The following is a 22,958-nucleotide window of genomic DNA, read 5'->3' as shown; positions in this document are numbered from 1 at the left end:
TTTCTTGCTTGACACCATAACAAACCTTCTAGCACTTCCTTGCGAACCGCAAATATCAACTACACTCCAATACGTGAATACCCAGAACAATATGCCACTCTCAAAGATAACAGCGCCAGTCATTATCACTCCATATAAATCATTGAGACAAAGCTTTGAGATATCTCGTGCATACAGCACGCCAGCAATGAACGTCACACCAGCCAACATATTTGAGTTGAATCAAATATGTGACACATTTAATAATCTCTGCAGCATTCATTTCCCTTAGGTTGCTGGTGGCAAAATTGGAGCCCTCTTAGGTGTAAACACTTTCGCTTACACTCATCCAATCAAAGTAGTACCCGGAAAAATAAATCAACCGTTTGGTGTGAAAACACAACTCGGATGGACATTAGCTGGGGAGTATGAAACTTCTCTCAATCCTTCAGAATGGACATTTAACCATCATTCAACAACATCATTCATTTATCATGTTTCAAGACAGCAGACGGAAGAACCACATTTAAGTGGATTAGTTGAGCAATTCTGGAAAATTGAAAGTGAAGGAACCCAAGAAAAGAGTTCTGTTCTTTCAGATGAAGACAATGATGCCTTAAAAGTTTTTCAGAAAACTATCCGACATAACTCTGAGAGATATGACATTGGTTTTCCCTGGAAAACGCCTTGCCTTTTGGAGAAAAATTATTACTGTGCTCTTAATCAGCTGCAGTGCTTGGAGAAAAGACTAGGTAATAATCCAACGGTGGGAACGGTTGATCCAAAATGCTAAACGGATCATTTTGATCATTCTAGGGAGCAAGAGGCTTACATCAGTTGTCTTCCACACCATCATGGTTGGGACCGAAAGCATGCTGAACTCTGGACAACTTACACATGTGGCTGACGTACCAGACAATGAAGAACCCATCACCCCAAATCATTTTCTGTTGGAGAGAACTTACAATTCACTGCCACCAGAAGACTTTTCATCAACCATGCCAGCATCCTTCAAGTCGTGGAAAAACGTGCAGCAGCTTATGAACCACGTCTGGAGACGCCTAGCTAAAGAGTACCTTCCCACTTTAACGAAGCGAAGCAAATGCTCCCAACAGGGTGATTTGTTGAAAGTCAATGACCTGGTGTGGATCCTCAAAGACCTCACTCCCCGTGGGATATGGCCTCTGTGACGAATTGTCGAAACATCGCCTGGAAAAGATAAATATGTACGCGTTGTCAAGGTAAAAACGGCTTACGGTACGTAAGTCCGCCCGGTTACCAGTCTCGCACGTGTTTTGGCTGATTAGCCATTTTTTTGCTCACTTTTTTCTCGGAACGGGAATCTAGGCAACACGAGCTACCCTCTGGTCTCTTGGTTACGTTATTAATCCCTTCTTTGGTTTAATTTATGGGTTTCCTCTCCCCGGAGGCTGTTGATGATGCATCAATTCAAGATGGCCAAAGCCAATATTAGAAAAGTTGAAACTCTTCCCGCCAAAAAAGTGGGAACTTGACTTCGTCCAAATAACACGTGTAAAACAGTATCTCTCCGATAACAGAGACTGAACTTAACATTATCTTACTGAATTTACATTACTAGAAACGTGTTCTCTACACATAGAGTACATTATCCAAGAACTAATTACCAATTAGCCAAATTGAAAAACTCTGGCGCATAAGGGGTGATCTAATTTGGAAGGGGGCCCGTTTTAAAAAGTCATTTTTAACCACCGTAAATTACATAAAACTGAAAATGTTGAAATTCAAGTCAATTGATACTACAGAGTAGACATGGGTTAGATTTTAGCCTGAGCCCCTAAGGCTACTTGGGTCTGCAGGGCGACAATAAAGTTCTTTGCACAGCTTTGACAAGTGACTTTCTTGTCCACGAGAGAGAAGAGCGTGTTGTCAATCACAGCAGTACAACGTGGCTGCTCACATCTGAAGCAACTCGAGTGGAAAAACTTCTTATTGAATGAAATGTAGGTCCCTCGTCCCGACTCTGGCTCTGAAATTACTAAGTTTAGCATAAAAAGCTAGAGCAATTCCAAACACCTTGAATAAAACACCCCGAATCAGACTCCTGAGGTTGTCTGAAAATCATTTCTAGTAGTCGCGAACCGATAGCAGGGGTATTATTGGTCCTACTGTGGGTTACTATTTGTTCAGGCGGCGATTTGACCTGAAAAGTTAAGATGCCATTTGAACTGATATTTTATGTGCAATATAAGTTTTTTGTTCATTTGCTGCGTTGAATGAATTACTTTTTGAATTTCAAAACTGTTTTTGAAGGAATGGCGCATATATATAACCGTTTTTAGCAATTCTTTGTCCAGCCGGCACATTTTTTTTGCGCAGAAATATTTTCGCGGATTGCATCAAAATTTAATCCTGTATAATTGATGATAGTTTTTATAGGGGTCTAATAATTTGTTTCCAGTCGGAAATTAACTCATACTTCAATTTTCAGCCGATTTTTAAATTTTTACATTAATTTCAATACTTTCGTATCCCTGGGTAGACTTGCAATCAGTTTATATGGTAACGTTCTTTTTATAGTTCACGCACTGGATGCTTTAGTTATTGTTTGCATACTATTTCAGGTTTAGTAATGCTTTGTCAAATTTTCGAAGTTTTTTCTTTTTGTTTAAATTTGGTGTGCTAGAATACAAATTTTTGTGCAACATCAAGGATTTTGTTATCGTGATATTGATAGTTTAACGAAGTATTTAAAATTCAATAAAAACCCGTTTCAAAATCAAGATTTCAGCAAAATTTTGACACTTATGGTGACGGCAACTTAAAAGTTGGTTGATTCCTTGGCCCGAAATAAAAAACAAGGACTTAATTTTTTATTTTTTTTTAATATAGTTTAACTTCAAAGAATTTTTATCTGTTTTGTGCTTTCCAAAGTTTCTGAATTTTTGAAACGGGATATTTGGTGACAACTGTTAACTCTCAGTTTTTGTTTGTTAACTGTCAGACAACTGTTAACTCTCACTAATTCGTTTTTGTCCATCTTTTTGTACATTAATAGTGCATCCTTTTGTTAGCTTGATTCAAATATGTCAATGCTTATCTTTTTAACCAAATATTTTAGTTGACCTTGGTGATGCAACAATTGTTGCTTTTTGAAGTTCTCTTTTTATTGGAATCTGCAGTTTTCGTAAGATGGTACAAACGCTAGTTCCACTTTGGAATTTTTTGTCCAATTTTTCCGAGTTTCAGTAATGCCTTTTGGTTTTTATTACTAGAAAACTTTTTGTCCAGCATCGGTGATTCTGATTTTGTGTTACTATATTTTAGTTACTATATTTTTTGCGGCGTTAAAATAAGGAAGTTCAGTAAGAACTTATTTCATAAATGAAGTCCTAAAAATTGTTCACGTTTCAATTTTTGAACTGTTTTTGTTTTCAATTATAACTAGAGTAGAATGTCTACGTAATTTTTCTCGAACTCTGAGTATTGAAAAAACCTTGTTTTTCTGCTTCTTTTTTAATTTGATTTTAAGTTTTCCCAAATCACGAAGTAGTCCTATCTTTTCTATGTTTTATCAGGTGTCTGCATGCTCAACATCAAAACTATAATCATTCAACGTTCTCCATAGACCTAAAATTATGTTCACTTTTGCAGGATAGGTTGTTAAACGAATTCGATTATTTCATTTTCTTAGCATTGGTTTCAATTTTTTGTTACGATTGATTTCATTCAATGAAATTCATCAGTGAGTTTTTGCTGATATCTCGGCTACAAATTTTGACTGGTTATTGGTTAAAAATTTCTTGCGACCATGTTTTGGCTACAAAAAACTATTTTTTGCCTTTCAGCAATATTGTGTTTTTATAAAAAAAAAAACTATTTTTATAATTTCAGTTTTGCAATACTTCGAACTCTGTTCCATCTCCAACGCTATAGAGAAGTATATCATAATTTTATCTGAATTGCGGTTATTCCAAAGCAAAACTTTTCTTTGTATTTGATGAAGTTTAGGTTTAATTTTTTTTCTATTACTTTGGTGAGGTTTCTAAAAAAAGTCTGTGGCTTATGCTTCCACAATGTCTTTTTTAGGTCTCAGATTTTTTAGGTCGCAGCTTTCGCAGAGCTGTAAAATTTGAACTCCGTTATCATGAATTGTTTCTTGACATTTTTTAATCTGGCTTTTTCACTGCTCACCTGATGTTTTGGGTTAATATGAAATTTTGCGGTAACAGGACTTCACAGTGTATTTTTGTGTCAAGATATTGTCTTAAATTTTATGTCTGTATGGTTTTTTGATTGGTTGATTTAAATGTTTTGTAACTCTTTTGAATTGAGTTGGTTAGAATGGTTGTATTTGCTCAATTTTTTTGTTACAACACTAGTGTGGGCTTCAACAGTTTTTTAAATACATTCTGGCGAGGTAAAGAATAATTTTTTCGAAACAGAAAGCAATAGTTTCGATGCAAATGCGGTTTTGGTATGTAAAACTCCAGTACTTCGAAGGGTATCCGGAATTTTATGTTTCACGCTGTGTTTCCCATTTGAAATAATTTCAATTTAATATGAGCGGTTTTTTTAAAAGCTGTTAATCTTTTTGGATTTTTTGCTCAATTGAACGAAATTGTTTTTTTTAGCGCTCTCTTTTCTAAAGCTCTGTTAATCTTTTTGGATTTTTTGTTTTTCAATCAGAAATTTATGTAGATTGTGATTTAGATGTGGTTTAAGTACGGAAGTGAGCAGTAAGGGAACAACTGTTAGACGTAAAATGTTTTCAAACTGCCTCTAGAGTCTAAAATGAGGTGGGAAGACTGGTTGAGGAGAGTTTCGGTTTTCGAGAGCGGTAATTTGCTTTCAACGGAGTTTTGCGGAGTTTTGCTTTCAATGTTATTCCTTATTACTTTTTTGCCAAGGCTTTTAACAGATGATACGGTTTTTGGATATCAATTTGCAGCTAATTGGTTAAATGTTTTGGGAACCATTTTTTTCTGCAAATGATTGCTGACTTCTTAGTTTTGTCAGTTTTTTACATCGTTTTGCTGACGATGACCTTAGTTTTGTTAACAACAGTTCAATCTCATTGCCCTCGAATAACTCATAATTGAATTTGTTTAAAGGTTTCATTTCATATCAAAGTGTTTTAACAAATATGACACTTTTTATGATATTTTGATTCTTAATTTTCCAAAATAATGAAGTAGTCGTTTCTTTTCTATGTTTCACAATGTGTCTTCGTTCTCGACATCATAGCTATTATCATAAAACATTCTCCATAGATCTAAAATTCTGTTCACGTTGCCCGGATAAGTTGTTAAACGAAATCGATGATTTCAGTTTTTGTAACATTGGTTTCAATTTTTTGGTTAATAGTGATTTCATTTAATAAAATTCGTTGCTGAGTTTTTGCTGAAATCTAAAATTCTTAACTGGATATTTGTCTCAGAATTTCTTGCGACCAATCTTTGGTACAAAACTATTGTTTTTGCCTTTCACCAATATTCTGTTTTTATAAAATCTTCTTTATAATTTCAGTTTTGCAATACTTCGAACTCTGTTCCATCTCCAACGCGATAGAGAAGTATATCATAAATTATCTTAATTGTGGTTATCCCAAAGCAAAACTTTTCTTTGTATTTGATGAAGTTTAGGTTTAATTTTTTTTCTATTACTTTGGTAAGGTTTCTAAAAGAAGTCTGTGGCTTACGCTTCCACAATGTCTTTTTAGGTCTCAGACTTTTTAGGTCGCAGACTTCGCGGAGCTGTAAAATTTGAACTCCGTTATCATGAATTGCTTCTTGACAACTTTTAATCTAGCTTTTTCACAGCTCACTTGATGTTTTGGGTTAATATGAACTTTTATGGTAAGAGGACTTCACAGTGCATTTTTGTGTCAAAATATTGTCTTAAATTTTTTATCTGTATGATTTTTTTTATTGGTTGCCTGAAAGTTTTTTTAACTCTTTTTAATTGAGTTAGTTAGAATGGATGTCTTTTCTCATATTTTTTGTTACAACAATAGTGTTGGCTTCAACAATTTTTAAAATAAATTGTGGCAAGGTAAAGAATAATTGTTTCGAAAGAGAAAGCAAAGGTTTCGATGCAACTACGGATTTGGTACGTAAAACTCCAGTACTTCGAAGGGTATCCGGAATTTTATGTTTCACGCTGCGTTTCGCCTTTGAAAGAATTTGAATTTATTATGGGCGATTGTTTTCAAAGCTGTTAATCTTTTTGGAATTTTGCTGTCAATTGAACGAAATAGTTTTTTTTAGCGCTCTCTTTTCTAAAGCTCTGTTAATCTTTTTAGAGTTTTTGTTTTCGATCAGAAATTTATGTAGATTGTGATTTAGATGTGGTTCAAGTATGGAAGTGAGCAGTAGGGGAGCAACTGTTAAGCGTAAAATGTTTTCAAACTGCCCCTAGAGTTTAGAATGAGGTGAGAATACTGGTTGAGGAGAGTTTCTGTTTTGGAGAGCGGTAATTTGTTTTCAACGGAGTTTCGCTTTCAATGTTTTTTTTATCAATTTTTTGCCAAGGCTTTGAACAGATGATACGGTTTTGTATATCAAATTTTTGATAGTTTTGTTTGTTTTAATACCTCAAATTGCAGCTACTTCGTTAAATGTTTTAGAAACTATTTTTTCTGAAAATAATTGCTGACTTTTTAGTTTTGCCAGGTTTGTGCATCGTTTTGCTGACGAGTAACTCAGTTTTGTTAAGAACAGTTCAATCTCATTGGCCCTCGAATAGTTCATAATTGAATCTGTTCAAAGGTTTCAATTCATATCAAACTGTTTTTAACAATTATGACACTTTTTATGATATATTGATTCTTAACTTTCCAAAATCACAAAGTAGTCCTTTCTCTTCTATGTTTCACAATGTGTCTGCATTCTCAACATCATAGCTATTATCATAAAACATTCTCCATAGACCTGAAGTTCTGTTAACTTTGCCCGGATAAGTTGTTAAAAGAAATCAACGATTTCAGTTTTTGTAACATTGGTTTGAATTTTTTGTTTAATTTTGATTTCATTTAATAAAATTCATCGTTGAGTTTTTGATGAAATCTCGTCTAAAAATTTTGATTGGTTATTTGTTGCAAAAATTTTTGTGACCAGGTTTTTTTTTAAAAAAACTAATTTTTGCCTTTAAATAATATTCTGATTTTATTTACTAACTTCATGATAATTTCAATTTTGCAAAACTTTTAATTCTGTATTATCTCTAACTTGACAGAGAAGTATTTCATAATTCTGTCTTATATGCTGGTACGCCCGCCATAGCAAAAATTTTTCTTGTATACTCTGAAGTTTAGTTTTAATATTTTCTATTGTTTTAGTTAGGTTTTTAAAAGTAGTCTGTGGTTTACGTTTCCACACTGTTTATTTGGGTCGCAGCTTTTTTAGGTCGCAGTTTTTGCAAAGCTGTAAGTTTTCAACTCCGTTATCATAAGTTTTTCATGACAATTTTTATTTGGGCCTTTTAAAGCTTCATCACATGCTTTGGGGTAATATAAAATTTTTCTGTATCAGAACCTAACAATGTTTTTTCGTGTCAAAATTTTGTCTTATGTTTTCTATCTGTATAGTTCTTTATTGGTTGCTGACAGGTTTTTTAACACTTTATTTTGGTTTGTTCGAATGGTTGTTTTTGCTTACATTTTTTGTTACAACTTCGGTGTTAGTTGTTAACAATTTTTTCAACCAATTCTGTTGAGGTAAAGAATAATTGTTTTGAGACAAAAGGCAATGTTTTTGATTCAACTACGGTTTTGGTAGGTAAAACTACGGTACTTCTAGTGGCATCAGGAATTTTATGTTTCACGCTATGTTCACAATTGAAATAATTTGAAATTCATATGAGCGGTTTTTTGAAAACTCTGTTAATCTTTTCGGATTTTTTGTTGTCAATTGAACGAAATCGATTTTTAGCGCTCTCTTTTCTAAAGCTCTGTTAATCTTTTGGAACTTTTTGTATTAAATCAAAAATTAATTTAGAATGTAGATTTAAGTGTGCTTGAAGTATTGTAGGGAGTAATAAGGGAACAATTGTTAAACGTAAAATGTTCTCAAACTGCCTCTAGAGTCTACAATGGAGTGAGAGGACTGTTTGAGGAGAGTGTCTGTTTTCGAGAGCGGTAATTTGCTTTCAATGATATTTCTTATGAATGTTTTACCAATGCTTTTAACAGATGATACTGTTTTTGGTTATCTAGCTTTTGATAGTTGTGGTTGTTTTAATAACTCCAGATTGCAGCTAATTGATTACATGTTTTAGAAACTATTTGTTTCTGAAAATAAATGCTGACTTTTTAGTTTTGCCAGTTTTCTGCATCGTTTCGCTGACGAGTACTTCAGTTTTGTTAACACCAGTTCAATCTCATTGGCGCTCGAATAATTCATAATTGAATTTGTTGAAAGGTTTCAATTCATATCAAAGTGTTTTAACAAATATGACACTTTTTATGATATTTTGATTCTTAACTTTCCAAAATAATGAAGTAGTCTTTTCTTTTCTATGTTTCACAATCTGTCTACATTCTCAACATCATTGCTATTATCTGTTTTAACAATTATGATGCTTTGTTTCCATTAAATATTGTGGTGATTTTTAAGTTTTTTATGTTTTCTTTGTCATTTTTGTTCTGCTCTCAAGGAATCTCACTATTTGCATTTCTTATTAGTTGTCTATAACTAACATAACTTAGCCTACTCCATAGCCACATTTTAAATGAAAAATGAGGACCTTGATGCTTATTGGTTTAAGAATGTTTATTTTTTAGTTTTGGTCGTGTTTGCTATTCTTTTTTTTCTAGTATTATAGTGATATTAATGACAGGTCTCATGAGAGGTTATCTGATGACACAATGTTGAATCTCTTTAATGTTTCAAAATTCCAGCAAAAATTTCTTGTTGATTATTTGTTTTTAAAGAGTTAATAGAAATTACATTCCGCCCATTTTTTGCCCCTTTTTGTTACCATGTTACTTAGTCTCAACAATGTCCGGTCTCATTAGGATTTTCAAATTACACAAAATTGAATCTGTTTACTGTCTTTTGTTTGCAGTTATTTTGTCTTTGACATTTTACGTTATCGATAGAATTTAGCGAACTTCGGATTGTTGCCTGCATTTATTGTTACGCGTTCCCTTTCTATTTATCTTGCTTGTTGATGTTTCATTTAAGTGCTAAATCCGCACCCTTGTTGAGGAATTTTGTTTTTCACTTTTAAGAAATCCTCGTTTCTTAATCGTTTTCATTAGACAGAAACGATAAAACCCCATACGTGGTAATGGTCGTTTTGTTCGTTAGTTTTATGTAAGAAATGATCGTTTTTTCGAAAAACGACGAAGAAACGTGATCCCCACTGGGATTCGTACCATTGAACGCCCGATCCATTACCTGATGTACTCACCACTGCGCTATCAGGCCCTAAAAAAACATGCCAAAACGATCTAATAGAGAAAAACTAGTTCAAGACCAATTAAATGACGAAAAAACGATCAAAAAACGACGATTTCTTTTGAAAAAAAACGAAGTGAGAAACGACAAAAAAAACGACGAAGAAACGATTATTTCTTACTCTTAAAAAACGACTTAAACGACGAAAACTAATGAAAACGAAGAAAACGACGACAAAACGATGAAAACGACGACAAAACGACAAAAACTACGATTTCTTACAAATATTGTCGTTTTTTCGTCGTTGTCCTAAACACGGGTATTTAGTTCCATTGTCATTTTTGTTCCGACCTCCACTTGTGGGGGGGGGGGAGGAACTATATACTGAAATAGTTTTTTTTTGTTCAGTCAATTTTGGCCGATCGATATATTCATCGCAGAGAAATGTGAGTGATAACATTAAAAAGCTGTTCCAGCGTACATTTCAAAATTAAAAAAATTTTTTTTTGATTTTCGTTTTTTTTTCGAGGAGTTATCAAGGATTGAAGTTTTGTGTGAACACGTGATATTTGTTCACTTTTAGTGTAATTTTTCTTCAAATTAAGATATTTTCTATAAAAATAGTATTTCAAACTTAAATTTCTTGCCAAAAATGAACCAATTTTGTGTTCCTGATAGACTAAAGGCGAAAAAATAGTTCTGGTCTCATTGGGAGCTTCAATATCAAAAATAAAATTGAAATCTTTTTGAGAGCTCTTTTTTAATAAAAATTTTCTACTTTTTTTTGCTTTTTTAGGTCACCTAGAGACAAGTCACTTTTTATATAAAGTTTCCGTTAATGAGAAACCTCCTTTACAGTCAAATGAAGCCCATTGAACTAAAAAAATAGTTTTCAAGAAATTGCTCATTTTTTTTGCTTCGACTCTGAGTTAAGATTTTAATTGAAATTTTGAATTTCTTTTTGGTGTTTGACTAAATTTTTGTTGTCTTATGGCATAGACTTTTTGACTAACTTTTCAATATGTTCCGTAATGAGATTTAGGTGAAAATCTCTAGTGCTTTGAGTGGACAGCTAATGACTGTTAAGACTTTAAAGATAATTTTTTTGAACCTTAACCAATCATAAACTCATTATCGTATACTGTAATTCAGTCTCTGTGATGACAGCACCCTCGTCAGTTCTACTGTAACCAAATTTGATCAACCTGTGGATTTATCTTCTAGCTTTTAGTAAAATGACTTCAATGACACAATATTTCACAAAATTTCAAAAACTTTAAAAAATTCTTTGCATATTTCCGTACTATTAGTTACTTTTGTAATATTCTCACATTATCCTAAAATCGACAGCTCCTACTGGCCTAATGAAGACTTTGAGTGGATCAGAGATAAAGTTTGTAGAGAAAAGCTTATGTTTTAAAATGGCTTCGACCTTTTCTTCTCGCACATTTCTACTGACTTTTTAGTTTTTGCCTGATTTTGTTGTTGTTTTCATGGTCATAAGACTTGTTGTGATGTCTTATTGATCACCTATTTATGACAAACAATTCCATGTTCCTATTGAAGCTTATATGAGCGTATTTATTGACTCCCGTTGAATTTTTTTGAGTTTAATGGCTGTTAAGAGTTTGAAAATAGTTTTTTTCGAAATTTTTTTGAACATTAATAAATCTTAAAATTTTCATGAACTGTTGGTCAGTCTTAGTATTGACAGAACCCACCTGCTTTCTATTGCAACTAAATTAAATTTCGTTAGCGGTTTTATCTTCTAACTATTGATTATTTGATTTAAATGTCAAAAGAACTCAACATTTTTTTTAAAATTTGGATAACTTTGTTTTATTGGTTACTTTTGAACTCTTATCTTATAATCCAAATATAATACACATTATCTAAACATTATTCTAATCCCATTGGAGTAAAGAAGACATTCTGTGGACGACAGATAAAGTCTTCAGAGAAAAGTTAATGGTTTAAATGGCCTCGACATTTTCTTCTCTCACTTTTCTACTGAATTTTGGTTTTCGGCTGTTACTGTTGTTGTTTTCATAGTCTTAAGACTTATTGTGATGTCTTATTGATTTTCTATGCGTGAGCAAATTTTTCTTCCTGCCACCATGTTATTCAATGGCTGATTTTAATGGCTGTTAAGACTTTAAAAATAATTTTTTCAAATTCTTTTTGGACATTAACCAATCCTAATCTCTTTTTTGTGAACTGTAGGTCAGTCCGAGTTCTTTCAAGTTCCTTTTTTATTTCTAGTGCAACTAATCTGGTTAGCGGTTTTTTCTTCTACCTATTAGTTTTAAAACTTCATTGCCACTAGTTTTCATATATAATAATTTTTAATTTCGGGTACTTTCTTGTTTTCGGATCCTTTTGAAATCTTATCACATTATCCTATAACTGATAGTTTTCATTGGTTTAGCGAAGACGTTCAACGGCTCATAGATAAAGTTTTCAGAGAAAAAGTTATGATTTAAATTGCTTCGATACTTTCTTCTGGCACTTTTCTACTGAGTTTTTGGTTGTTGCCTGTCTTTGTTGTTGTTTTCATCGTCAATAACTTGTTGTAAGGTCTTATTGGCAAAATATGAAAAACTTTGAGATTCCATTGCTCTTAAAAAATTAATTGAACATAAAAACGTTTTTAGAGAAAAGTTTTGTTTTTAATGCCTTCGACACTTTTCTCGCTCAATTTTTTCTTGAAATTGCTGTTTTTGCCTGTTTTGTTCTTTAGGTAGCCGTAAATTGCTGACAAATCTCTTAATCTTGTAACTGAGGATTGAGTTAACGATGTTACCCGAATCATTTAGTCAGTTTATAGCCTTTAGTCTTAAATTTTATGATATACATTTTCAAATATTTTTCAAACTTTTCAGTTTTTGTTGTTCTTTTCGTCAAACTTTAACTTATTTTCATCAATGAGGGGTCACACCCAATTTCCTATATTTCAAAAAAAACATCTTCTGATATTATTTGTGACCGATGCTTTGTTTTTTGGATAATATGCATTTTTATAAGCATTTTTTGAGTGGTCATTTGCGTTTCTTTTTCTCTTCTTTCAGAACAATCGCGTAGTATCAGATCCCAATGGTTTACAAATGTGATCCAAATAAACTTATTTAATCTCTCAGTATGTTTCCTGCAGCTGAATTAGTACAAAATAGGAATTTAATTAAAAATACATACTCAGATAATAGCTAATGATTTTAATGGTAGCAATAGTTTGTGTTTTCGCAAACCGTTTGTAATTTTTAAAGTTTTTCTTTCGTTCGTTTCTAAGGCTTAGTCTACCCAAAAAACAAAACCTTTTGTTTTGTGAAAATTTTTTTAGTTATTTATCAAGGATTATTTAGTAAAAAGCTAATGATTTTTAAGACTTTTGAAATTTCTTGCTTTAAAAAATGTTGATTAATTTTTGAATTTCGCCTTATTGATCATTCTCTTTATTGACTTTTAACATAGTCTCATTAAGAAAACTTTCCATCTGCTGTATACTTAGAAGAAAATAAATTTGAGTAGTTAAGGTTTTATCTGACTGCATTTTGACGTTGTTACTATGTGCTTTCAAATTTAGATATTCAGTTTTTGCCGTGAAATTTTTGTTTTTGCTAATTTTTTGGCTGTTTTTTTGTCTCGTAGTCTCTTTAAATCAGATCTAATTGGCGCTGTAATAAAGCATGGCATTATGTAATTCAATTAGTAGATAGGTTGTGTAACGATTGTTTTAAACTCGAACTTCTATTTTCGTTATTTCTTCATTTGGTTGACAATTAAGTCAAAAATGTAGATGAGCTCGGGTCGGAACATCATGTGCGAACGCACATTAACGAGCCGCCTTGTTAAAATTTCAAAAATAGTTTCATTGGTTTAGAAATTAAATGGAAGTCTTTTCCGAAACTTTTCCTAAAATTGAACAATAACGATAATTGGACCTATGTTTATGGCCGCTGAGCATTTTGAGCATTTCTTAGCGAAGTAGAAGTAGTAGCACTCAATGCAGTAGGGCAGTCCGGTTGTACTGTGTGTCTGGAACATGTTAGTCAGTCTCCTCCCACACGACTTCTCACTGCACTTGAGACAGTTGGGGTGATACACACGTCCCTCCCCTTTCTCCTTCAATTCCTGCCCCGCCTCGTTCACCCCACCACCAGATGTTCTCACCGCACATTCACTGATTGGCTGAATTAATATAACCCAGGCTGAGGTGAGCCAGTTCTGCCGTACAGTTTTAGGTGTCACACGAGGAAGGGGTGAACAGAGTGACCCTTTAGCAGAGTCTGGCTGCGACTCTGCTGTCTAGAAAGTCTGATCAGGGCCCTATCTAGCACCGATGTTATTTTAACTTTTAACTTCTAACAAAGATCTCAGATTTGTACTTCCAAAGATTTGAGTATCAGGTTTTCTTCGGCCATGATTATAAGAGCAATGATCATAAACTTCAGATGAAAATTTAAGCATCTTTTGAATTTGTGAAAAATGGTGCACAATTTCGCCTTTCTATGCGACGCAACAATATCAGGATTCAAAAGCTCAGACAAAGCGAAATTAAACCACTATGATGCGACAAGCTGAAAGTATAGACGAAGTTCAGTTTTATGATACAAAACGCTGGGTAATTGTTCTGAAATATTGGGTTCATAAATGGAAATGGGGGTAATTTGCAGAGGAATTGCCGAGAATAGTCAGTCATAATGCTTTTTGTTGTGATAAACTTATTAAATAGTTTTAGAGATGAGCCAGCGAGGCATGGGAGATCTGATGGAAAAGTTGCATGAGAGTGAGGGTCTCGACGAAACATCTAAAGAAATTTTAAAATTTCTAATTACAGAAAATGCCGCGAGAAATGAACGAATTGCGCAATTAGAATCAGAGGTGACGCAAATTAAAATCAAAGTGAATCAACCTGAGAGATATCAATCCAAAGATTGTTTAATATTTCGAAATCTGCCATTTAGTACAAGTGGTACTTATCTATCAGATGTTATTTGCCTAATCCAGAACGTTCTGAATGTGAACATTGAACCGAGTGACATTAAAGCTTGCCATCCACTGGGTAGAGGATCGCCGTTCAATCCACCCCAATAATCGCAAAATTCTTGTATTTTGAGCAAAAGGAGAGAATATGGTCAAGGAAGGGTTTGCTCCGAAATTTTCAAAATCCAAATAATGGAAAACCAGTGTATATCCACGAAAGATTGAGCAAATACGATCTGGCATTGAAAGAGGACGCTGAAGCCAAACAATTGAAAGTGACAACTAAGAACTCGGCACCACTTGTTCAAATCCAGTCCGAAGGGATGACTCGTTATCTTGAACTTAATTCGACCAAAGATATTGCTGAGTTACATCCGATTGCCAAGAAAATGGATCAAGTATTGAACAGATTTTCAATGAATGCCCACTCAAGTCAAAGACAAGCAAGCCGTACGGATACGAATTCAATGCAAATAAATGCAAACAATTTCAACACGCCTGTTCCAAAGTTATCAAAACCACGAAATTTCACGCCTGGAACACCATTGTCAACTAAGATGCCTTCTCTCAAACGTGTGCGCGAATCCGTTGAAGAAAATGATTATAGAAATCTTCTGGAGGAGCTTAAAAGTAGGAGAGCAAATAAAAACGAGTTGCTGGACTTTGTTATGGGTCTCATAAGTGATTCACCTAATGCCAAAGGGACTTTTCTGGATAGTATTGAGGAGCAGCCGTTTCGGATTGAAGAGGACAGCGAAGACTATGTCACCTAAAAATTCAGCCAATGGTTCAATCAAACCTACCAAAAATGTATCTGCATCAAATTCCTGTAAAATTTTACATTTAAACACCAGACCCATTAAAAAACATTATGAAGAATTAGAGGCACTGATCTCTCGTTTTCAGTTTCCACCTTCCATAATTTGTTTAACAGAATCTTGGCTAACAAATGTAGATGATCCAAACATATTCAAAGTAACTAACTATAAAACTTGCTTGTCAAAATCAAGGGTTGGCAGGGGTGGTGGTATTATGATCCAAATAAGAGACGAAGTAAGCTTGATTGAAGAGCTGAATTGTGATTTAGATGAAAGTCTTTTAGCTCATTTAAAAATTGGAGATTTGAAGATAGCTTTGTTAGTAGTGTATAACCCTCCAAGAGCAAACAAGCAAAATTTTATCTTTGAACTAGATAATACATTAGAAAACCTTAACGATAGTTATGACAGAATAATTGTCTGTGGAGACTTCAACATAAACGTACTAGATACTAATCGATTGACGTCGACATATCTATCAACATTAAGGTCAAATGGTTTTGAACTAAGTTTTCTTGAACCAACCCGCATCAGCCAAAATACTGAAACTTGTTTAGATCATTTTTTCGTGAAAAACTTAAAGGTTCAAAAAGCTTTTGTAATGGAGAATCAAAGTTATTGTGATCATCTCCCCACAGTGCTGCAAATTGAAACCAATAATGGAATTAGTTTCTCGCAAACTCGCTTTCGTGATACCAGTTTTTAAAATCCCCTAAGAAAATGGCTCTTTTCATTGAACCTCTTTCTGAGTCACTAGCCACAATAAAATACCAAGAAGTGGATGATGTTGACAATGCTTCTCAGAAATTTGAAATTGCATTTAATCAAGTATTTGAAGTGTTTGCTCCTTATCGAATTCCTAATGGAAATAGGACTGGAAAGCCAATTTGGTTTGATAAATCACTGAAAAATTTGATTTGCAAAAGAAATCAGTTGCACAAGTCGTGGAAAAAGGACAAAAAGAACCGCGGAAAACTAGACAAATTTAAAGGGTTACGTACTAAAGTAGAGAAAACAATCAAAGCAAAAAAGAAACATTACTATGAACAAAAATTCTTAAAATGTATCGGAGACTAAAAGCAAGTTTACAAATTTATAAATGAGCTCAAGGGCGTTACTTCTAAAAACACTAACATTCCTTCGTTGTCGAAAAATGAAAAAAGAGTTGAAGATCACTTAGCAATTGCAAATGAGCTGAACAATTTTTTCGTAAATATAGGGCCAAATCTCAAAGATGCAATTCCAAAAGAGGTCTTTGTCAGACCCCAGGTTAATAGTTCACAGAGTATGTGGCTTTATCAAACTAATTGCGACGAAATCATTGAAGTCATTAACGACCTAAAAGGGAAATCATCTTCAGGAATTGATGATATCAGCACTATTTTGATTAAGGAAACAAAAACCCTTACATGCAAGCATCTTGTTTATCTTATAAATACCTCTTTTAAATTTGGTAAATTCCCAAGTAAATTAAAACGAGCAAAAAATGTGCCACTTGATAAGGCGGGAGCAAAAGACGACGTAAACAACTACAGACCAATTTCACTGCTCATTGTATGGAGTAAGATATTTGAACGTATCATGTATAATCGAATTTATACATACTTCGAAACATTCGATTTATTTAACCCTAATCAGTTCGGTTTTCGAAAAAAACATAGCACAATTGATGCAATTGCAAAGTTGACCGAAACAATTTGAGAAAACAGCAATTTGGAAGTTATTACTTTTTTTGTTGACTTAAAAAAGGCTTTGATACGATTGACCACGAAATATTTTTAATAAAAGTTGAATTATATGGCATAAGAAGCATTTGCCTTAATTGGATTAAAGATTTTTTATCACAAAGACAGCAATGTGTTTCGGCCAATAATTGTAACTCCTATCCGAATAAATTAAATTGTGGAGTTCCACAAGGCTCAATTCTTAGCCCACTGTTTTTCTTGATTTACATAAATGACCTTCCAGACGTATGTCAATTCTGCAAAATTGTTCTCTTTGCAGAGGATACAAACCTCATAGCAGGAAATATCGATTTTCATTCAATACAAGAAGACTTAGTTAATACAGAGAAATGGCTCAAAGCGAATAGGCTGTCACTAAACTCTAAGAAAAGTTGTCAAATGAGTATTAAAATAGGTAACAGTGCCTCTAAGTCCAATAGGCTTTGTGATTTTAAATTGATTTCTGTTAGTTTACCTGAATCAAAAAGCTGCAAATATCTTGGAGTACATATAGATAAAAAAAACTGAAGTTCACAACGCACATTGATGAGGTAAAAAAGAAACTGTCTGTTCAATGCGGAATTGTGTCAAAGTTAAGGCATTATATTTCAAAACGTGTTTTATTGCAATACTACTCATCAAATATTAAACCAATAATTCAATACGGCATTTTGGTATATGGATGTGTTAATTACAGCACCCTTGAACCCCTAGTTTTGTTGCAAAAGAAAATTCTTAGACTAATTTTGTTCCTGAGGTACACAGAAAATGTCGCCCATCTTTTTGAGAAATATAAAATCTTTACTGCTCACGAATTGCATGTATACGAGTTATTAAAATTTGTGATAAAGTCAGTTAATAAAATGCATACTGACACATATCTCAATGATTTGTTTTCCTGTGAATCGCGATCAACCCATTTGACAAGAAGGTCAATGAAATGGTTGTTGAAAATACCAAGATGTAAACGAAAACATGATCAGAATTCAGTGAGATTTAGAGGTGCCAAGCTGTTTAATCTTTTAATGGAAAGCAATGTTCTACCACCGAATTTTGATCAGCTTTCAGGTTTCTCCTATGTCAATTTGGTGCACAAAATTAGGGATAACTTCATTTTATCAAATATTCAGCTAACAAAAACTGTTTTCGCTTAATCAATTTCCCATGTTCACATTTTTCAATTTTTTTTAATAATGGAAAAAAACCATCACATAACGCTTTACCGTGCTGTGGCCGGGGTTTACTAAAGGGGTTAAAAATTTGGTCAGAAGTTGAAAATTCCTTTAACTTTGTCGAGAATTTTGGCCTTTAACTTGTGGTTCTCTGCATTTTTTTTCTTTTATTTTTATTTTTTTAAAATTTTTACATCTCTTGACAGGGCAATGTCCAGTGATCCTGTTGGGTCCGTTAATTGCCCTCTCTGAGTGTTTTGCAATTTTCTGTGTTGCCCAATGATAACTTGAAGCTTTCTGATGTTATGTAAAATTATAATTTTGATGTTCATTTATACTCAGAGGAATAAACTCTCTCTCTCTCTCTCTCTCTCTCTCTCTCTCTCTCTCTCTCTCTTTTATCATTTCGAACGAGAAAGAAATTTCCTAATTAGAAAAGGTTAACTTTGAGAAAGTTTCTTTTGAGATAAAATGTTTACCTGTTTACAAGCAAAGCATGGCGTGGTAAATGCTTCAATGTAACAAGGCTTGCAGTAGAAGTGACCATCGTGATCATAGAAGAGTCCCGTGTAGTCAATGAGGTGCTCGCAGTTGAAACACTTCAAACAAGACTCATGCAACACTACTGACATTGATTCAGTTGCACCTTCGCCTACTTCTGTTTCATCTTCCTCTTTTCCGTTCCCCTTTTTCTTCACCAGCAGTTTTAGATACACTTCAGCTGTAAGACAAAAGCTAAAGTAAGATGAAGTTTCTTCTTAACTTTTGTTGGAAACCTGAACCAATTATTATGGTAGCTTGATTAGGGAGAAGCAATTTTGTAAAAACATTGGCTACGTTTGAGCTGAGTTCTTTCTTAAATTGAGATACCTCCAAAATTATTCCAATTCCTCTTTTAATCATTATCTTTTTTGATAGTTAAACAGCGACTGTTTCCATCGATTTAAAGTGCACATTTTATTCTTGCTTTTTTAACACCGTTTTTTTTCATTTTGCCCCCCCCCCCCCCCCCATTTCACCCCCACCCCCCTGTTACTTGGCTTTTAGGCCCAAATATTCGACCTCGGTCCCTTTTTTCTGAAGAACAATTTAAACTGAGTTAAGGGATACTAATCCTTGTGAAGACATTACAAAGTCATTTACGCACATTTAAGAATCTCTTCTTTGCATTCATTGCAGGTTGAACAATTGGTGTTGCCTCCGTTGACTGCAGTGTCAATGCAAAGTGGACAGTAAAAGTGGTTGTCATCCAATTGGAACACAGAGTCTTGTGGCAGAATGACACCACACGATCGACAGCACATGCACTCAGAATGATAGTAACGATTGTTCACTCTCACAGCCTAAATTCACATGGTCAATAATACCTTCGCGAATTATCCCTCTTACAGAGACGTAAACGTTGGGCAGGAATAATTACTCGAAATTGAACCTATTGCGGCCTATTCCCACTCCTACATCATCCCATGAAAACGGGAAAAGGAGAAATTGATAATAGAGATCTTCGTTACACAAATTATTTTACAAATTACTTGAAAAACTCGTGCATTTAAAATTGACCAATGACACGAAAACAGAAGTTAAATTATTCGACTTTATTTCATTTTTTCACATCGCTCTAGAAGCCCACTCGGCTATATCGACGTCCTCTGATAAATTTTGCTATTGGCTAAGATGTTCAAACACGCACGAGCACGTTTTAAAATGCCGGCTCTGCGCAGTGCTAGATTCAAGAATGCCAAATTTCGTTATATAGTGCCAGATATTAAAACTGTGGACATTTTAAACTTACAAATAGCGTTTTTCAAGCAAGACATGACTCCGTATTTTTGATGATATCACTGTGCTATCTGCACCTGTGTCTACCTGGATTTTTACTTTGCAGTTATTTATTGAGATATATTCCCATGTCACAGACATGCTAAAGATTTGTTCTTTAGTATAAAACATTCCCATCTCCGATGCTGGAGATGCTTGCTCTGAAGAAACATTTTCTTCTTCGCAAAAGTTATTCTGTTTATTGTACTTACCTGAATTTGGTTGGGGTTTGCTTCTACACATTTTTGAGAAATGTCCCACCTTTTCACAGGTGTTGCATTTTTTACTTACTTCTGGACAGGGTCTACTAAAGTGTGACTTACCTTTACACCTAGTGCACATGTTGTTGCTTTTATTAGCCTTAATTTTTTCATTTGGTTTTGCGAAAGGACTTTTTGAAATTGAACCCAACTCTTCTTTCGCAGTAAACGGCTTATTACCTGATGAAGAACCTGCAAAAGCCATAGCTTGACTTCTGAATTGTAAGCTCTCGATCATTTCAGTAACCGATATTGCTGGTTTTGCTTTAATACCGTCTAGTAGTCTTGTAAGTTTTGCTTCAGGGTCCCTCAAACCTGAGATAAACTTTATTTTTACCAACTCCTCTTGGGGGTTGGCCGCTGTTTTCAGTTTTTCGAAGTCACAATAGCGTGCTTCTGCTCTAAGACGTGCTAGGAAGTCGTCTTCTGACTCCCCTACACCTTGTATTACGGACAAATTTAGCCCTTTCTGCCGTTACTACTCTCTTAGGAGAAATATAATTTTGAATCGCCAATTTGATGTCTTTATACGGAGTGTCTATCAAATTCCTAGGATTCATTAGGCTCCTAAGTTTAATAATTGCATCTTTCCCGCACATACTAAGGAAGAGATTGGTTACCTCTAGCTCCTGTACAGTACCATCGGTGTTGATCTTGTCCTCTTTCTTCTCTGCGCGACATTTCGCCACAAAAGATATAATCCACGCACTAGCTGATTCTGCATTCTGTAGACCCAAAATTTGTCTGTCTGTAGCTAGTCTGGACACCATTGTCGTGGTCGATAACACGGGTCAAAGAATTCAATAAGTTGAAATTTAAATTAAATTTTTGAACTGAAAATATACAAAAATTAGTTTGTATTTATAGTAGTTATCTATGCGAAAATATAGAGAAAATATAGATTAGCTAAAAATATTTTTCATGATTGGCATGTGAATAGATCTTAACTCCGAATCCCGGAGGTGATTTTCTAATTTCATCAACATTTCATGAGAATCATATATGGCTTGGGTACAATCGAGTTCATTAGTTGGAGGTCGATGGATGTTAGAATCAGGTTTCTGTTGGTGGGAGAATTTACTTCTGACATATGATTGATAGGTCAATAAGATAATGATAGCGTCAAAAACAAAATTTGAATTGAATTTAGTTTTGTGGCCATTACTTATCGACACAGCAATAAAGTTCGTCAGGTAAGTTCTTCTTTCGTTCTTTGAAACTTTAATAAAGAAAACTTCTAAGTTTCTTGATGTTTCTCTGAAACCATCACACTAATGTCACTTTGAAAATCTTACTAAATATCTCGCGTACACGCTTCTCGTTTAATGCAGTTTTTCTCAGTGACTTCATCAGTGTCACGTAATGTGCACCGGGGCCTAACGTGACAATTTGTGATCTCTCAGGAAACGTTAATGGGAAAAACACTAGCATAGGGTCTGTTCCTTCTGGCCGATGGTCTGGGCAACGGTCTGGCCTAGGGTCAAAGTCTGTTTCGTCTGGCCAAGGGTGGCCAAAGTCTGTTCGGTCAGGCCAATACCTATCTTTGGTAGGCCAATGCTTGTCTTGGGTCGCGGACTTCATCCTGGGTTATAATCGTAGAGTAGAACAATTTACAAAGTTATAGTAAATACACTCAAAAGAGAAGTACAAGCAGCGAAACTTACCTGTTGTTTTGTTGGTTCGCCGCAGGAGTCACATGTTTGGATGTTATCGGGATCAAAGACCTAAATCAGAAACATCTAACCAATCTTTCTATCATTGCTGTCAACGACGAAATATATCAAATATTATGACATAAATTGAGTCATTAAAAAGCTTGATTTATTTTCACTTACTGTGCGCAAATTTTGTATGAGGAAAAATAATTTATACAGGCATAACCTGCAGGATGGATTAGCAATTTTATATACCCAACAGATTGCGATTTATGCGCTGAAACTTAGCAATCGGATTTGTCTGAAAAAATCGTCCTCAGCAATTCACACAAATTTGCGAAACATTTTATACTGCAATTTTCAGAGCTCCGATGTTTTATAGAAAATCACAGTTTCAAGTGCGGTCTTCGGTTTTCTGAGTTTCAGTCGATTAGTTCTGAAAAACAGACTCTCATGAAGACATTGACTAAAAGCTACCGATCTTGTCAATATTTTAAAGTCAATTTTGTTAATTTCTTAACAGCTGGCATCAAAATTTTTGAGTCTCGTAAACCGTTATTACATATTACATTGCAAATTCAATAATTCATTATTCCAAGATATAACTGCACATTAGTTTTGATTATGAAAACTAGAAGAACGTTTTTAAATGAACTGAATTTAAAACCTACAAATTAATTTTATAAAACTCTTCTCTGTTTTGAGTTTTTTTATGAATTAGAGTTTTCGATTAATATGATGAGGAGATTTCGATAATGTGAATCTCGGCAAAACAAGGAAGCTCGGTAATGTGCGTTCGCACATCAAGTTCCGACCCCACTCAACCACATTTTTGGCATAAATGTCTACCAAATAAGAACAGGTAGAAAACCCCAAAAATTCAAAAAATTTTCAAAATGCCTGTGAACAAAGATCGCCTCAAATACAAATAACTCAGTGGAGCAAAAATGCCGCATTACATTGATGAGATCGGCCATTATTAAGAAAGCAAGTCAAGACGATCAACAAAATCAATCAACAAAAACAGCAAACATTAAGTACATCCAAAAATTTATGTCCATTCAAAAAAAAAACCTACAGAAGCTCAAAAAAGCGTCGGATAAAACTGAAACGAAACAAAATAATGGTATTTTAAAAAAAAAGATAAGGTACCACTCTATAAAAAGGCTCGC

At 34.1% G+C, this 22,958-nt stretch overlaps 2 protein-coding genes across 4 annotated transcripts in view; one reads left to right on the top strand and one right to left on the bottom strand.

Moving 5' to 3' along the window:
• Positions 1–1,699: 1,699 nt before the first annotated feature.
• Positions 1,700–22,958, bottom strand: part of LOC142336107 (four and a half LIM domains protein 2-like) — a 45,497-nt gene continuing 24,238 nt past the window's right edge. For 2 of the 3 annotated variants that reach the window (XM_075384653.1, XM_075384654.1), the window contains exons 2-6: positions 21,796–21,855; positions 19,201–19,396; positions 18,533–18,774; positions 13,298–13,544; positions 1,700–1,987 (exon numbers count right to left, since the gene is read on the bottom strand). In XM_075384653.1, coding sequence (XP_075240768.1) covers positions 1,776–1,987; positions 13,298–13,544; positions 18,533–18,774; positions 19,201–19,396; positions 21,796–21,855 — 957 coding nt within the window. In that variant the 3' untranslated portion in view covers positions 1,700–1,775. The remainder of the gene's footprint in view (positions 1,988–13,297; positions 13,545–18,532; positions 18,775–19,200; positions 19,397–21,795; positions 21,856–22,958) is intronic. The other variant, XM_075384655.1, reaches the window with a different exon arrangement.
• The window catches only part of LOC142336105 (uncharacterized), a 211,573-nt gene continuing 202,680 nt past the window's right edge, over positions 14,066–22,958 (top strand). The window contains exon 1 of the mRNA XM_075384652.1: positions 14,066–14,088. The gene's annotated coding sequence lies outside the window, so the exon portion shown is untranslated. The remainder of the gene's footprint in view (positions 14,089–22,958) is intronic.

The sequence above is a fragment of the Convolutriloba macropyga genome, chromosome 3 (assembly GCF_964194025.1).
Source record: "Convolutriloba macropyga chromosome 3, txConMacr16.3, whole genome shotgun sequence".
Taxonomy (NCBI): domain Eukaryota; kingdom Metazoa; phylum Xenacoelomorpha; order Acoela; family Convolutidae; genus Convolutriloba; species Convolutriloba macropyga.
This window is presented reverse-complemented; position numbering and strand designations above follow the sequence as displayed.